The following is a 17,096-nucleotide window of genomic DNA, read 5'->3' on the forward strand; positions in this document are numbered from 1 at the left end:
GAGCAAATCAAAACTCTTAGAAAGGTTAAAAACATCTGACCAAGTCTGTATTTGACAAAATTTAATTGCCAAAGAAATAAAAATCAAGGTTTAGTAAGGAAGGAATTCTTGTACAGAAAAACATGATAGCTGTCTTCAAAAATATAAAAGTCTCTGATGTATGTAGGACATTTAAAATCTTATGTGGGATTCCATAGAAAGTTGTAAGAGTCCTGATATATAATTAATATGATAAGAGTATAATAATAACATTAGGTCTGTCTGAAAAGAGACTGGGTTGCTTTGTGGAATGAGTTTCCTGTGGTTAAGAGTGTTTAAGTTACATGAAGCAGTGGTTTGTTTGGGTGGTCTAAACCCTTTGCTAAAATGGGGCACTATCTGGTACTTGCTAGAAATGCAAAATCTTTGGGTCCAACACAATCTAGTGAATCAGAATCTACAAGTTCACAAGATCTATGGGGGACCCATATGCACACTATATTTGAGAAACAGTGTTCCACTGACATCTAATAATCCTAATATTTTTGTACTTAATTCTTATGTTGTGATTCAAAATTTGAAAAACAATCTAGAAGACAAGAGGGTAAATTCATGAGTTTGACCTCACATTCCACTGTAGAATCACCAACTGGATTAAGTACTACCCCCAGAAAGAAAGACACTGTTTCTTGAATACTGTGCTTGAGTCAATGAGTACTATTCCTTTGTTAACTTAGGACTCTTTGCTTTACACAAAAGTAAATGACACCTTTTGAGTGTCTTGCACTAACCCTACATCATACTCGGTGTTCAATCCTTTTCCCAATTTCCTCATACATGTCCTCTTTACTTTCACCAACCCCAGGACTTGTGAGTCTCCCTCGCTGAAAGGGTTTCCTTTCTCTTGGAGTAGGTACTGGTTTTGTCTCCTGCTACCTCCTTATCCCTGAAGGTCTATATGAATGAACAAGCAGCGGCTCAGGGGTGGGAGGAGTAGGTAAAGGGGTGTATAGGTACAGGGGTAACTGGAGCGTGATAGAGAGACGAGTCTCTATTTTCATCTCCAAAGCAGTGAATGGAGAAAAGCCTGAGAGGTAATGAGAAGTGGCAGATGCCGCCACACCCTAGATTGACTCGGGTCCCTACAACCAGGACTACCGTGCCCTAGTCGGGGTGCTGGGGGTGGGGGAGGTACTTAAAGCCAAGCACTGAAGGCCAGAGCCAGAAGGTGCCCAAGTCAATTTCCATCCCCAACAGCGCGTGCCGACGCCTCCCAAGCTTTCCTACAGAGACCATTGTGTGGGAGAAGCCCAGGCGGGGGAAAGCGTTCCCTCTTCCCACTTCTGCCCATCTCTGGCCCTCGCGATCGCTGGGGGCACGGGAACCAGCGGGAGCCTCAGCAGCCCCGGGAGCTGCTTTTGGGGGAGACGAGTGTATCCGCGAGCGCGTGTGCGTGAGGAGGAGAGCAAAGACGTGATTACTTCAGAATTTATTTAAGGGCCGGTGGAAACCACTGCAGCAGCTTCCAGGGGAAGCCCTTGTTCCAGAGGAAGAGGAGGTGGAGGCTGCCAAGGAGGAGGAGGGGAGGAGACAGAGAAGGAGGCGTAGCAGCAGCTACCGCACGAGGCAAGTGAGAAGAGAAGATGCTGTAGCATCCTCACCGGCTCCCAGCAGGTTGGTTCTGTCAGCCAACGGGTGCAAGCCGAGAGGCTGGCTGAGGGGCTGGAAGGAGAAAATGGGTGTGGGAGGGCCGATCGCTTCCCTTTTCGGAGAAGAAGCACCTCCTTTAAGTGAAATAAGACACCCTAGGCTGGACGCCAGAAGGAGACCTGTCCTGCTTCTCGCATCCCTGGGGGACTCGCTTCCCTTTAACTGTCAAACTCCCAGCGAGAGCCATTAACTCTGGAGGGGCTCCAGGTGAGGGACTGGGTGGAGAACTTCCCTTCCAGAGACTCCTCACGCCTTTTCCCCGCAAAGTTTATGTTTGGAGGGACACTTCCTCACACCCCAGGTGGCCCGGAATGGAGGGGGAAGCAGCGCCCGCTTGGTTAAGTTTCCAAAAAAAAAAGTCAACCTCCGTCTCCCAGTTCTGGGCTCGCCGCCCCTGGGCTCCAGCTGCACGCGGGGAAGCTGCGGCTGCTCTAGCAAAGGGGCCGCTGCTGCTTTAAGAAGCGCCTCCCCCTCTCCTCTCTTTGACAATGGTCTGAACCGAGCTCTGCTTCCCAAAGCAAAATTTGTAATATGCCATTTTTCCGATGGACGCTTCTCCTTTTGGCTGCTGACGGAGCCGCGGGAAGATGCCGAGTGGCTGCCACGCCACCGAGTCGGGGCACGTTCCGGGAGAGTGCTGGGGCACGCGTGTGTCTAAGCTGCCTTTCTCCTCTGGTTGCTAGGGAAATGGTCCAGGAGTGCTGGGTGTGAGCCTCCCCTCTCGTCAAGCCGGAGACTGCGGTTGTCATTGATCCATTGAAGAAGCAGGACCCGAAATTACAGACATTAGGTACAGAAACTGTATTTGAGTTACACGGTTTCCCTTCGCTTGATTGATTTATTAATTAATTTATTTTTTACCACATCCCCCCAGCCCCACCCCGCCCCCAGGGAAGATGAGATGCAAATTCCTCCTTGTGGATTACTGATGACTGTTAGGTAGCTTTTGCTTTCTATCCGTGTTCTCCATCTCCGATTTCTCTGCCTCCTGCCCAGCTTATATTCTCGCTCACTGATGGGCAGGATGAACAATTTTAGTGTGGAAATTATGAAGTCAACTTCTTCAGGGCGGTGGGGGGTGTGGCTGAAATATAACTGTCCAGCAGTGTGGGGTGAGCTGGCTCTTTGGCCACTGTAAAGGCACGGGGGCAAAGAAAGTGAAAATGTTTCCATTAGAGATGATAATGATATTTCTCAGGGAGGATGGGGGATTTCAAAGAGTTAAATAGAAGGAGGAATATTCATGTAATGTAATCAGACAATGGCTAGCATTTCTCTTACTGAATTACTCTTGTGGGTTAACTGAGGTGGAGCAGGGATGGTTCTTAAGACTAATTTTTTTTTTTTTTTTTTTTTTGCAGAGGAAACTCACTATAGAGAATAATGTTATCTTTGCCTGTAGTAGGATCTAAATCCTAGAGATATGAATTAAGTAAAGTTATTCATTCACAGGGTGGAAAAAAAAACCCTTTGGAACACTCTTGCATCTGACTAGGTACTGCTTGGGTGACATATATTGCTAAGGAACACATCAAATTTTGAAATCCCTTGAGTAATAACTCCAGCAGATATTCTAAACTTTTATTTTGAAACCAGAGATTTAGAAGACAGTCAAGGTTATGCGCTAAGAATATAGGAGTTGGTTTTCCTGGTATAAAATTATTCGAGCTAAATTTAAGCACAGGGATAATTAAACCAACTAGGCTTATTATTTTTTTTCCTTTCACAACAAAATTAAATGTTTCTAAGTAGGTCTTGAAATGTTCAGTAATTTAATGATCAAGTCATAAATATCTAGATGAGGTTAATATAATTGATATATCAAGTTGACTTTAGGGAGAGAGAAAGTGATGAAAAAACAAATATTCAAGTATATTGTATGTATGCCCTTTCTGGGTTTTCAGAAAATAAGCTGTATTTGCACTTTTTTAATACTGAAAATGACTGTAAAAGTTAAAAGTGGAATATCTGAGTGAAATACAGAAGCCATTGAATGACCATAATCTTTTGGACCATGCAAGTTGTTTTACATGTCATCCGTTCTCCAAAAGATTTTGTACAGATTTTAATAGCTTTTAATACTGAAAATGTACATTTAAGAAATGGTATACTATATTTCAATGATTATTTAAATATTTTGCAATTGTTATTAGACAGAATCTAGTTCTAATGCAATAACTGAGTTAGCTCATAAGAATGGCTTTATTTTTTGTAGACTTCTTTTCCTTTGCTTCTTGATTAAAAAAAAAAAAAAACAAACTTTGGATCTTTACATTTAGGTTGACTAAGAAAAAGCAACATGTATTCATTTATTTTCCAAATAACTTTTGCACACTTTGATTTTTATAAATTGAATTTGAAGAGTTCAAAAGTATCCACTAGAATTAAACCTTTAGGCCTAGAAGCAAAAAGAGTCACAAAGGTATAATATTATTTCTGCAAAGATGAATGTTGGTCATTTTTTTAATGAAAATAAGTATTTGGATGTGTAATAGCTCTTTATATATTTTCCTGGGTTATCCCAGTGAGGTAACCTATTTGATACAAAAAATAGGATTTTTTAAAATAGCTTTGATTATTATTCCTACTTTGTGGAAGAGAAAACTGAAGTTTTGAGAGATTAAGTGACTTGCTCTGGTTTACATGTTTCAGGAGTAGAATGAAATCAAATTCTTTTGCATGTAGATTTGATAGACTTTCTAAGTCCCCCAGCAGCTTCTCATAATATCATCTTTTGACTAACTAAATCAAAGACTACCTTTTATGCTGATCTGAGAACCTAAAATCTATGAATGTCTAATATCCCATGGTACCACAAGAGGTTGTGTAGAATTAGGAAATTACATTCAGGTGAAAATTGTTCTTGGAGCAATCACTACAATTATGTTTTCTCTTGAAATTTAAAGTTTTTCTCAGTAATCCAAAGTGGAGAGGAGCTAATAGTTTACTTTTAAGAAGGATTTGACATAAAATAATGACTTAAGAATGCTAAGGTTAAAATTTAAACTCTATTAGTGTTTTGGCACAAATTGTCACAGTACTATCATTTCTTTTCCCATACTTTGTTTCAACTTTAAACATCAAACATAGGATCCTGAGGATGGTTTCTCAGAATGACACAACTGTTCAGTGTGTTGATTTCACACATGGCATGTGAACTAATTGTTTTAAATAAGCACACATGTTAGAACTTTATTGATTTTTGTTTTCTAATTCCTTTTCAATTATGTAAAGAATGTTTATAGCAGTTACAATTTTTTTCATCTTTATTATAGTTTTTGAATGAAAATCAAATTGATGGAAATGCAAATTGATTTGTGTTTTTTGTATTAAGTTGCTAACTAAAGGAGTAAACATATGAGTGAGTGAGTGAGCGGGTAAGTGTAAATTTGTTCTATATGTAAAATCTATATTTATTTTAGCTCAGTGTTTTGAGTAATGAGCAAAATTTTAAGGCATTTTGAATTATCCTAAAATTTGCCAATTTCTTGATATTTTACCTAAGTTATCAGTCACAAAAATAATTTCCTTTTTAAAAATATTTTCTTGGTTCTCAGTGGTACCTAAGTCATTCACAAATAACCAAACTCTTCTAATCAATAACCCAATTCATATGAAGAATTATATAAAAGTAATTAACTACTGAAGTGTAAATATTGATATTTTATTTGAGAATATCACCAGAAATGTTTTCCCCCAGGATATGAATATGTAGTCAGAAAAATAAATTAACCTTGCATTATAAAACCAAAGAATGCTCCAGGATCAACAGCCAAACCAGCCTTTCTCCACATCAGCCTTCTGCAAAACCAAGCCCTCTAATTAATAGCTTCTGGCCTTTGTACAAAAACTGAAATTGAGATGAGTTGGACTTTTTTTAAAACAGATGATAGAGGATGAAAGACAAAATGTGAAGACTTTTGTTTTTTAAGATGCAACAAAATACAATTTTGCATTTCCGTTTCTGTGTGGTCTATTTTAAATCAAATTAATAAATGATTTTAAAATATTTTGAACAGTTAATTTATTTCATGACTGGGAGCTTGTGATTAGCAGCCGAGATGTGATGTTACTATATTAGCTAATGTAATTTACCGCATCTGTTTTGTGGAATATTTGAAAGTGTTCGTTTGTATTGCTTGGGTGGAAACCAGACAATGCAACTAACAGGAAACAAAGGAATATTAAGTGTAATTAGTAGTATAATAATCAAAACAGATTTATGCACCCAGCCTATTTCATAAAGTTTATGTGTAATACAATCAGTGTCACCTATTAGCTCAGCATAGACTTCTGTAAGAATTCAGGAGGAAAGCACATAAAAATAATAAAATGAAAGTTGTAAGGTCAAAAAGATTTAAAGTAGTTGATGTGAGAACATCTGTTAAAAAGATGAGGAAAAAGCTGCTCATTATATAAAATTAATACTCAAATATTTTGGATTTTCTAAATGAAAGGTGAATATTGATTCACTCAATTACCTAAGTCATTCAAAAATCATTACTTTCTATTCATTAAGTGCCAGACACTGTGCTTTCTGTTGACAATATAATAACAAATAACATAGAGGTACTCACTGTAAAAGATTTGTAAACTTGCAGGAAATGAAAGGTGATGACATATAATTGAAATAACATGTTTCTGTAAATTGAATTAGAGTGGGATAAATCGGGAAAACGAAAACAGAGAAAGAGGGGAAACCAAGATGTATTTTGTTGGTGGGACATTGTGAAAAGAGAAAGTAGGGGCTAGGGATATAGCTCAGTTGGTAGAGAGCTTGCCTTGCATGTACAAGGCCCGGGGTTCAATCCCCAGCACCATACACACACACACACACACACACACCAAAAAAAAAAAAAAAGCATGTAGATTGGAGGAAGTGAATGGATCCTATTTCACTGAGGGCACAAATTTAGCTTGGTTTGGAGTTGGGGCAATGAGTAGGGGGAAGGAAAGGTAGTGAGCTGCCAAGAATATAGTGTGATGATAACCAGGAGGTATTATTGGAATCACTTCTTTACTAAGATTCCCCTTTACTTTCTTTAAGCAATGATGTGTGAAGTGATGCCCACGATTAATGAGGACACCCCAATGAGCCAAAGGGGGTCCCAAAGCAGTGGCTCGGACTCAGACTCCCATTTTGAGCAGCTGATGGTGAATATGCTAGATGAAAGAGATCGTCTGCTGGACACCCTTCGAGAGACCCAGGAAAGCCTCTCACTTGCTCAGCAAAGGCTTCAGGATGTCATCTATGACAGAGACTCACTCCAGAGACAGCTAAATTCAGCCCTGCCTCAGGTATGCTTCTAGTGCCATTTGTCCTTCCTGTTGTAATTGAAAATGAGATAGGGTTTCTAAAAGATTTGCTTTATTCCTATTCTTACTTTTCCACTTATTATATATAAAATGCTTTTTTTGGTAGGAAATATTTAAGAATAAAGAATTAATTTATATGAAACCTTGCATCAAACAAAATCATGGTATATTGATGAGGAGGGGATGTGTGGAGCTTGAGTTCCCATCTGGTCTCTTTCTTGACAATTTTATCTGTTGGTTGTGGTAGAGGTACAAAACCACTTGTTGATTAGTTTTAAATTGCCTGATTGTGAAGACAGTTTTATCTTTCTTGCATTTTAAACACAATTGTGATTTTTGGATATATCTATTTTTAATTTTTAGTAATGTGGTGTTTCTTGGTAGTAGTTTCCAAGTCTACTGTTGAATTATTGTTTTATCTTTCTTTTAAAATGTCTAATACCTGCTGTATTAGAATTATTGATATATTGCCTTTTCCTGTCAAAAAAATCTTCAACTGGGGGGTTGAGGCTGCAGCCCAAAGGTAGAGTACTAGTCTAACATGCACAAGGCCTGGGCTTGATCTCTACTCCCACCAAAACAAACAACAACAACAACAAAACTTCAACTACTTTTTTCTTATTTTAAAAAGATTTTGAAAATTGAGAAAAGACAAAATTCATTATTTACACAAATTTAATATTGTTACATTGTTATTTTTAAATATGTTTCTGTCAGTATTTTTATTTTATAGAAAAAAAACTGAGAAATTTTGGTGGTTGAAAACTTATTTATGTGCAGAGTTAATGATAAGGGTCGATTTACTTACTGAAGAATTGCATAATTTTGCTTCTTTTAGGTATGAGGAAAAATAGGATGTCATTCAGATTTTTAATAGTCACCACCACATTTTCTTCCAATTACATGTTTGATTTGCCTTCTTCTTAAAAGACAATATAGTGAACATTAAAGAGTTGACTGTTCTCCATGAAATTATGATACTAGCACATGTCTTTTCAGAAATATTGAAAACTATACAATTAAAGTTGATTAAATTCTAAACCCTGCTATGTTAGTAACTTGCAGTGTTATATTGAGATATTTATGACTCTCAGAATAGAAAGGATACCAAAACCCCTCTGTCTCACCATATTGGGAATAAATAAAACCCATGTGAATAACTCCTTTTTCAGTCCTTAACATTTTCGGTTCATTTTTGTGTGTGTGTGTTGAGATGAAGTAATGTTTCAAATAACTCTCACCTGTTGAAAAGACTGGTTTATTTAATCACACGGAATGTGTTAATTTGTTTCAAAAGGCAATTATCCAACCTTCTCCAAGAATGAAATTTTCAAGGTACAAATTTCAGTCTTTGCAATTGTTCTTTATAAGGGGATTTCTAGAACTATCAGCATCATGCTCCTAACTCTAGGAATTTTGAATTGGTTATTGCTATTGTTAAAGTGGGGTCCTGTTACCCATCACATCATTCCTCATCTTCTGTGTCAAGCCTAAAATGGTAGTCATTTGTCTTTTGGATACAGTGTTTCATTAAAGAAACCTACAATTGTATATTTGGCACAAGTTCAATATAACTTCAATATGTACTGGGGTAGCAATCAACTAACATTTTAGTTAAATTGCATAAATTCTGTAGAGTATTCCCATTTCCCCCACACTCTCTTGGAAGTCAATAATTCAATCTCATTTGTAAGATTCAGCATATATCCTTCCTGCCTTTGTCTTTCTATATTTTACTTAAGCCTAAATTTAAAAAAATTTTTTTTAGTTGTTGATGGACCTTTATTTTATTTGCTTATTTATATGCAGTGCTGGGAATAGAACACAGTGCCTCACACATACAAGGCAAGTGCTCTATCACTGAGCTGCAACTCCAGCCCCATAAACCTAATTTTTTGACTTCAGTCCTAACCCTGTTAAAATGATTCTAAGAATAATTTGAGTTTTTAAATTTTTGCCCCTTTCATAAAAAAATGTGACAATTTCATAAGTTTGTTGTAAAAATGAAGTATTAAGACGAGATGCTTTGGAGAAAAAAAGGGAAAAAAACTGAAAAATATTTTCCCAAAGAACTACATTGTGTGAATCAATGTTTACTCAAAAGTACAAGAATGAAAACTATCCTAGCAACTCAGTTGAATTAAATATCTAGATTATAATGCCATCTATAATGTAATTTTTTATTTTTTTATATTAACACACACTTTGTTATTTAAACTACTTGTAAGTTGTGTTTTGGAGTTCAGAATTTTCCTCATTTCTGCATGTATATAAATGTATATTATAAAATTTTCCCCAGAAGGATTATGGGAAAACATATTTATATAACTTATTTCTGAAGAGAATCCTTTGGATATTTCTACTTTATGGGAAAAATAAACACTAGAAATAGTCTCATGTTAGCACATATCTGGTTTTGCCATTAATGAAGTTTGCTATATACTTACAAATAAAATATAGTTCTCCGAGTATATGAGAATTGTACATTTGAGATTATAGCTTTGATAATTAGATGACTATGATTCCAATATACTTTACATATACTTTGTCACATAATTTTCAACATTGATTTGTATTCTACTACTATAAATATTCCTAGAAATTCACAGGTCCTTAAAGACAGTGATGACCCTATCACTTTTTAAAACACCAAAATACTTAGTAACCTAATCTGTACCATGATGGATATATTTTCTGCAAGTAATCAAGAAATATTCCTCATTCATTGATACCTTTGAATGCTGTATAATATTTTGCAAGCAATGCACCTGAACTGTTTGGTGGCATTTTAGTTTACACTTAACCGAAGGAAAAATTACTACTATATATGTGGGGTTTGAGGCAGAAACATATAAAATTTAAATCTAGTACAGTGTCATTAAAAAAAAATTTTAGCAAACATAAATGAAAGCAGAGACAAAATTTTGACATAGGCATTTTAAATAGCCCATGAAATGTTTGTTGATGTTAGTGATTTGGAGTTCTGCTGTAAGTTACCTCCCATCCTGTTATACCTTTATGAAGAAAGACACCAATAATTTTAACAATCCTCAGCATGTAAGTTGTTTTGCAGCCACAGTGTTCAATGTTTCCTTATGTGTTTGGATGTCTCTGTGTTTAAGAGCATTGGTCATTCCACATCTCCAGGCCCAATGTTTCTAAGCTACACACTCAATTATTTATCTTTTAAATGTGCAGATACATCTTAATGGTTCACAGACCCTCACGTGTTCAATGTGCCCCCAATTCTGTCATCCTGTGCCTTCCACTTTCCACTGTCTCTGCCCTAATTCCCTACCCATTTACCTGAGATTCCTTAACCTCTTAAATAATTCTCACATCCCTCAATTCTTTGCTATTCCTCAGCACCTGGCCTTGAACTTCTTTTTTTCTTTTTTAATTATTTATGTATTTATTTTTGGTACCAGGGATTGAATGAGGGGGTACTCGCCCACTGAACCACACCCCAGGCTTATTTTGTATTTTATTTAGAGACAGGATCTCACTGAGTTGCTTAGCACCTCACTTTGAACTCCAGAGCCTCCTGCCTAACCTCTGGAGCTGCTCAAATTACAGGTGTGAGCCACCACTACAATGCTGACCTAGCCTTGAACTTCTTTACTCCATCTCTTAACACTCCCATTTAGCAAATATGTCACTTTGTGTGCTGAATAGTACTGTTTGTAGTACCCCATAGACTCCAGGCTGTGCCAGTCTTCTCCCTTCATGAATATTCATCTCTGTGTCTATAATGTTCTTCCCCAGTGCCTTTGTTTGGCTAGTTTCTCATCCTAGCTAAGATTTTATCTTCCCCAAGAATTATTTTTCTGAACCCCAATTACATTTCCTGTCTTACTTACCCCTATCATTCATCACATTTAATTAAATTATCTGCTTATGTGCCTATTCCCAGCCTAAACTCTAAATTCCTGGAGAACACGATCATATCTCAGTCATCCATAACCCTCTGCACCTCAAGAGTACCAGGCCCATAGTGAGATGTTTTCAGGTAAAAATGGAACTAAATATATGCATTGTTATTTAGAAACACATATAAAACTAGAAATAGAAAGGTTTAGTTTGAATTGTTCCTCTATCACATGTCACCTACCTGAGTCAGGACTTCTGATATCCATGCTACAAAAAGGGCTTAATACTAATATCTCACAGAGCGGTTTATGATGATTCAAAAAAACAATACAAGTAAAAGTTAGTTAATTTGTAAAGCATTAAACATTAAAATGCTTGCATTTATTTTATCCAGAATATCAAAAGATTAACTTATTCCTACATCTATATATTATAAAGCCTTATGATAATTTACATGAATATTGAAAAAATAAATGACTTAGACACTTTTGAAAATAGCAAATATTTGTCAGTTATTAACATACTTGTTAGAAATATTTATAGGAGAGATAAGGGGCCTGTGTTTCCTATTGCAAAAATCTTCATATATAAAATTTCAACAATTCTTTCTGTCACTTTGTTTAGTATATATTGAGGGTCTCCTGTGTATGACTGAATGGTTTTCACCTGATTAGAAAGGAATGGGGAAAAGTAGCATAGTGTGACTCCAAGAAAGCATAGAAAATAGAATTACTTAAAAAATGTAGGTGGATTGGAAGATTATAGAAGTACTGAAAGTATCTGAGCTATGAAAGTGATATGTGATTAACTGCAGAAGGCTTCATGTGGGAAATGGTATTAGAGAGGTATTTTTTTAATATTGGAAAAGATCAGCAAATATTCTGTGTAAGGAAGTAAAGCTATGCAGACAGAAACTTGCTGAAGGACACAGGGGAACTGATATTCAAACTATGCTATGTTTGAGGCTAGGCCTGAGGTCCCAAACGGAACCAAGAAGAACGAGTAGTCTTATTTTGTTTTAAAGACTAAATAGGAACTACATAGGGAAAATAACCAAAAGATTTGCTTGATGGAAGGTTGTACTATAAAAATGAGGTTTTCTATAGCAGGATGAGAGTGTGAGCTATTCATATGTAGGGAGAGAGAGATAAGGATAGGATTTTGCATACAGGATAATCTGTAGAATTTTGAATGAATTGGTGACCACATAAGATTTTTATGAAGAAACATTATTCTGTTGTTTTGATTTTGGATGGATTATGTAATATTCACATATTAGTTATCTGGTGTTTAAATAATACTATGTAACAAACAACACAAAAATCTCAGTGACTTATAAAAATATGGGTTTGTGGAAGTTGGCTGATCAACCTGAATTGGCTAATCTTGGCTGAGCTAACTTCTGCCACTGGCTACCACAAGGTTGGCTTTTATCAGCTCTATGTCATCTGCGTTTTGTCTGCTTCTGGATGGTTTTGGCTGGCCTGACTGGGGCCACTCAGCTCTACGCCTTGTGTTTAGTCCAGCAATAAGTTAGTGTGGCAGGTTCTTATATGGTCAAGGCAGAGGAGGAAGAGAAAGAAGACGTAAGGAAGTGTTTTTTAAGCTTCTATTTGAGTTCTTTTTAGCAAGTCCCCCTGACCAAGCCCAGAGACAGTGTGGAAAACAATTCAAAATTCCATGTTAAAGGGTATAGACACATGGGTGGGGGGGGGGGGGAGGGAGTGTGGTATGAAGCAGCAGGACCTTCTTGCAATGGAACTAGACAAATGAAACCAGAGACTGTTGAGTCATTATTGTGTTAGGGAAAACTTATGATGATAATAATAATTTTGTCGTAAAGAATGGAGGTTTGAAAGAGGAAGTTGAACTAGGGAGTTAGAAAACAAAATAGAAATATAAGGGATATTGAAGAGAAAGAAGCAGGAACTAATAATCTACAGAATGGCTCAAGGCTTTGGACTTGAGTTAGAAGATGGGCATTTGCAATGGAGTTCTTTTACTTGTTAGCTGAGAAATCAGTGGTAAGTTCTTTGAATTTCCGGAAACTCTTATTTCCTTAATTCGAAAGATGGGATACTGTCTACTCTTAGGATTGGATGCAAGAATGTGTGTGTGTGTGTGTGTTGGGCTGGGGTTGTGGCTCAGTGATAGAGCTCTTGCCTAGTACAGGTGAGGCACTGGGTTCTATCCTCAGCACCACATAAAAATAAATAAATAAAGGTATTGTGTCCGTGTCCATCTACAACTAAAAAATTTTTAAAAAATGAATGTCTCAAAAACTATTTTAAATGTAAGTTGAGATGTGCCTGTGTATACTTTGATGAGGATTTAAAGGAGGCTGCTTGAGGAAAGGAATATGTTTATCTTTTCACATTTTAAAATGCAGACTATTTAGGTGAAATTGACAAAGAGTGACAGATTCTACCTTAATGTTTTATTCTTCAGGCAAAGAGCCCTGGTCTCTCTCTGGCTTGCTACTTGCAGCTCAATAACCTTGATTAAATATTTGATTCAAATAATGATAGAAACTGCCTCATAGGATCATTATGAGAAATAAATGAGTTAGAACATATCAAATGATCAGTTCAATGTCTCACAGATAATATGGATAGCATATGCTGGATAAATGCTAAATGTAACCATTGTTATAGTTGTTATTACCATATTTTTATCATCATTATTTCTAGCCAACCTTAACTGTACAATTTTATTTGGTAATAATGAGCATTAGCACAAATTGAGAGTGCCCAAAGCCCATGTTCTCCTCAATCTTTATCAGATTTTGGAAGTTTTTCAATTTATCTTTTTTATTAAAAATAAAACTTATTTACCTTCTTCTAAATGGTTTTCCCAAATTCTCCACTTCCAGATTGGGAAGTCTCTCATATCCTTTTCCAAATGTTTACCATCACCAATGAGCAATGGATAATTGCAGTAGGTTTAATTTGACACAAAGACTACTCCTTTCTACTAAAAAAGAAAAAGAAAAAGAAAAAAAAATCCCTACCTTTTTAACTCTCATGACACCCCACTGTTGTGGTTCTTAAACCATTCCCACTTTTTACTCTGAATTCTTTTCTGTGGGAAACTCCTCATCTAGCTAATCCTTAAATGTTAAATAATAAAGCTAAGACTAATTGTAATAGCTAACATTTCTGAACACTCTCACTATGCCAACCTATGTTTATGTATTCATCTAGATGTTAAAATGGGAGCATTTCTCTGTGTTTGAGGTAAAACTAAATCAGTGAGGTGCACAGCCTCATTTGCAGGCTATACTTAAACATAGTCCAACTAGTAAATCTAGCATTAGATCAAACACCATCTTAAGACTGAGATGGAGAAGCTACAGTGGGGACAGAATTAATTTGGAAAGCTCTTGGAGAGCCACACCATGTACAGGGCATGGGTTGATTTCCATTCTACTAAGCCATGTGAAAGTGACTTCAGGGCAACCATTCAGAGTTTGATGTTTCCTCCTGAGGCTGAAGGATACAGAGTCTGAAGTCTAATAGCAGTAAAAGCAGTGACTGAAGATTCTCCTGCCTCTAGAGCAGACTGAAGAGTCCATGGCAGTCAAGCTTCAAGTCCTCCAATGTCAAAATAAATATTAGCAATTTTTAAAGATCAAAAAGGAGACTTTCTTAAGGCCATCTTAAACTCAGAAGCAAGTAGATTGTCTGATGCCTAGTTTCCCATATGGGGAATCAGGATTAGCAGAGTCGAGGACTAATTCCGGAGACGAGAATGAGAATAAGTCAAGTGAACCTGGGAACAACCTATAGATAGGTTCTCTGTGTAAGTTACCAATACACTCAGGAGGAAGGTCATTGATTAAACCTCTGCCATCCAGAAAACCAAGACCAAGGGTGACAGGTGTGTCAGCCACATATCATTGTAGTTTTCTCCCCCAGCTTCCCTTTCTCTGAAACTGAGTCTGGAGTAGTCAGAAACAGTTGTGAGTGGGGGTTATCAGAGTAAAGAGTGACCATCATGTCCCTGTCTTTAAATGCAGACATCAGAACTTGAAGCAAGCCTGAATTGAGTGTATGTGTATCAGGCCAGGAGTGGAAATATGAGTTTAGGTGAGCTAGGAACTCAGGGATTGGTAGATTTCACTATCTTGTAATCGAACTAGAACTCTGAAATCATTAGGATAGACTTAAATTCCAAAATAAAAGGACAAATGATTGATTTCATAAGTATAGTAGAAAAGATAAGGTATCTGTGTGAAATTTGATTTGGGACTCATTTCTTTTCCTGAGGGAATCAGAACTGATTCTAGATCACTTAGGAAATTGGTTAGAGGCATCATCTCAATTTAATCAAAGCAATCCAATGAGGTTGTTTCTATTATTTCCATGGAACAGATGATAAAAACAAGTCACAGAGATAAAAAGTAACTTGTTCAACACCACATAGTTAGTAGGTGGTGTTTATGATGATTCTAATAAGGCATGCTTTTTTTTTTATTAAGGCCAAAAGCAACTTATTGAGACCCTGTCTTAAAGACAAAAATAAGGGGAAAAAAGGGTTGGTGAGGTTTGTCAATGGTTGAGTATCTTTGGTCAATTCCCCATAATCCCACCCCCCAAAAAATTATCTGGAACCCTTTAGGAGACTTGAGCTATTGACAGCATTTCTCAAGACTACTTATGAATTCTAATAAAATAAACAAATTTATTACAAAGGAGATGTGAAATGCTTATCAGAGTTAGCATAAATGTACTGCATGTATTATACAAGGGTCTCAAATTCTGATATGTATGCCACCATGAATTTGTCTTTTTTTGTACTGAGCATACTTTATAGCCAATTAATTACATAAGCAAGAGAGTATGAGTTACATGAAAAAGTATTAACTAGAATATATAGTACCTAAATTTCAGTTTTAACTTTACTAACTTGTAAGACACTGCAAAATCATTGAATTTCTGAGATAATTACTTTTGTATAAAACATGGAATTCTATTTTTTAGTATTTTTTATATGTTCTAATTAGTTATACATGACAGTAGAATGCATTTTGACACATCATATATAAACAGAGTATAACTTTTCATTTGTCTGGTTGTACATAATGTAAACTTACACAGGTCATGTAATTGTATATGCACATAGGGTCATAATGTCTGATACATTCTACTATCATTTCTACCCCTATGCCCCCTCCCATCCTTTCATTCCCCTCTATTCTCTCTACCCCCCAACTTATTGTGAATTAGCCTCTGCATATCAGAGAAAGCATTCACCTTTGGTCTTTGGAATTGGCTTATTTCCCTTAGCATATTATTCTCCAGTTCTATCCATTTACAGGCAAATGTCATGATGTCATTCTTCTTTAAGGCTGAGTAATATTCCATTGTGCATATATACCACAGTTTCTTTATCCATTCATCTGTTGAAGGGTACCTTGGTTGGTTCCATAGTTTAGCTATTGTGACTTGAGCTGCTATAAACATAGATGTGTCTGTGTAACTGTAGTATACTGATTTTAAGTCCTATGGATATAACCCTAGGAATGGGGTGACTGTGTCAAATGGTGGTTCCATTCCTAGGTTTTTAAGAATCTCCATACTGCTTTCCAGAGTGTTTGCAGTCACACCAAGCAATGTATGAGTGTAATTTTTCCCCATATCCTTTACAATATTATTGTTGCTTGTATTCTTGATGATTGCTATTCTGACTGGAGTGAGATAGAATCTATCTGTGTAGTGTTGATTTGCATTTCTCTTAATTGCCAGAGATGTTGATCGATTGTATCTGTTCTTCTGTGAAATGTCTGCTCAGTTCCTTTGCCCATTTTATTGATTGGATAAAACATGAAATTCTAGTTCCCTCTAATCTGTTGCATGATTTTGCAAATTTTAAGTTATTATAAAGATATACTTTTAACTTTATTAATTTAGTGATAAACATTTAATAAGCAATTACTATTTATTAAACAATCATTTCTGGGTCTGCTTTGTGTCAGACTCTATTCTTATAACATAGTGTGGCTAATATCTCTGTTTTATTTTATCTTAAGATTTCGTTCAAATTAGGGCTCCTAGAAATATGTAGAGGCAAGAAGGTACTGCCAAAATTCTACTGAATATCAAATTTATTTGTGAATTATTTTTAAAACAGACAGGTTTGTTTGTTTTGTTTTGTTTTTTGGTGATTTTATTATCTCTTATTCTCCACTGTGATGAACTATGTTCTGGGAAAAGACCAGC

At 36.3% G+C, this 17,096-nt stretch overlaps 1 protein-coding gene across 10 annotated transcripts in view; it reads left to right on the top strand.

Moving 5' to 3' along the window:
• The first annotated feature begins 2,454 nt into the window (after window positions 1–2,454).
• Ppfia2 (PPFI scaffold protein A2) overlaps window positions 2,455–17,096 on the top strand; it is a 453,020-nt gene continuing 438,378 nt past the window's right edge. For 9 of the 10 annotated variants that reach the window (XM_077799256.1, XM_077799255.1, XM_077799257.1 and 6 more), the window contains exon 1: window positions 6,739–6,987. In XM_077799256.1, the coding sequence (XP_077655382.1) occupies window positions 6,739–6,987 (249 nt within the window). Of the gene's footprint in view, window positions 2,480–6,736; window positions 6,988–17,096 lie in introns of those variants that run through there. The other variant, XM_026391438.2, reaches the window with a different exon arrangement.

Source organism: Urocitellus parryii, chromosome 5 (genome assembly GCF_045843805.1).
Source record: "Urocitellus parryii isolate mUroPar1 chromosome 5, mUroPar1.hap1, whole genome shotgun sequence".
Classification (NCBI taxonomy): Eukaryota; Metazoa; Chordata; class Mammalia; order Rodentia; family Sciuridae; genus Urocitellus; species Urocitellus parryii.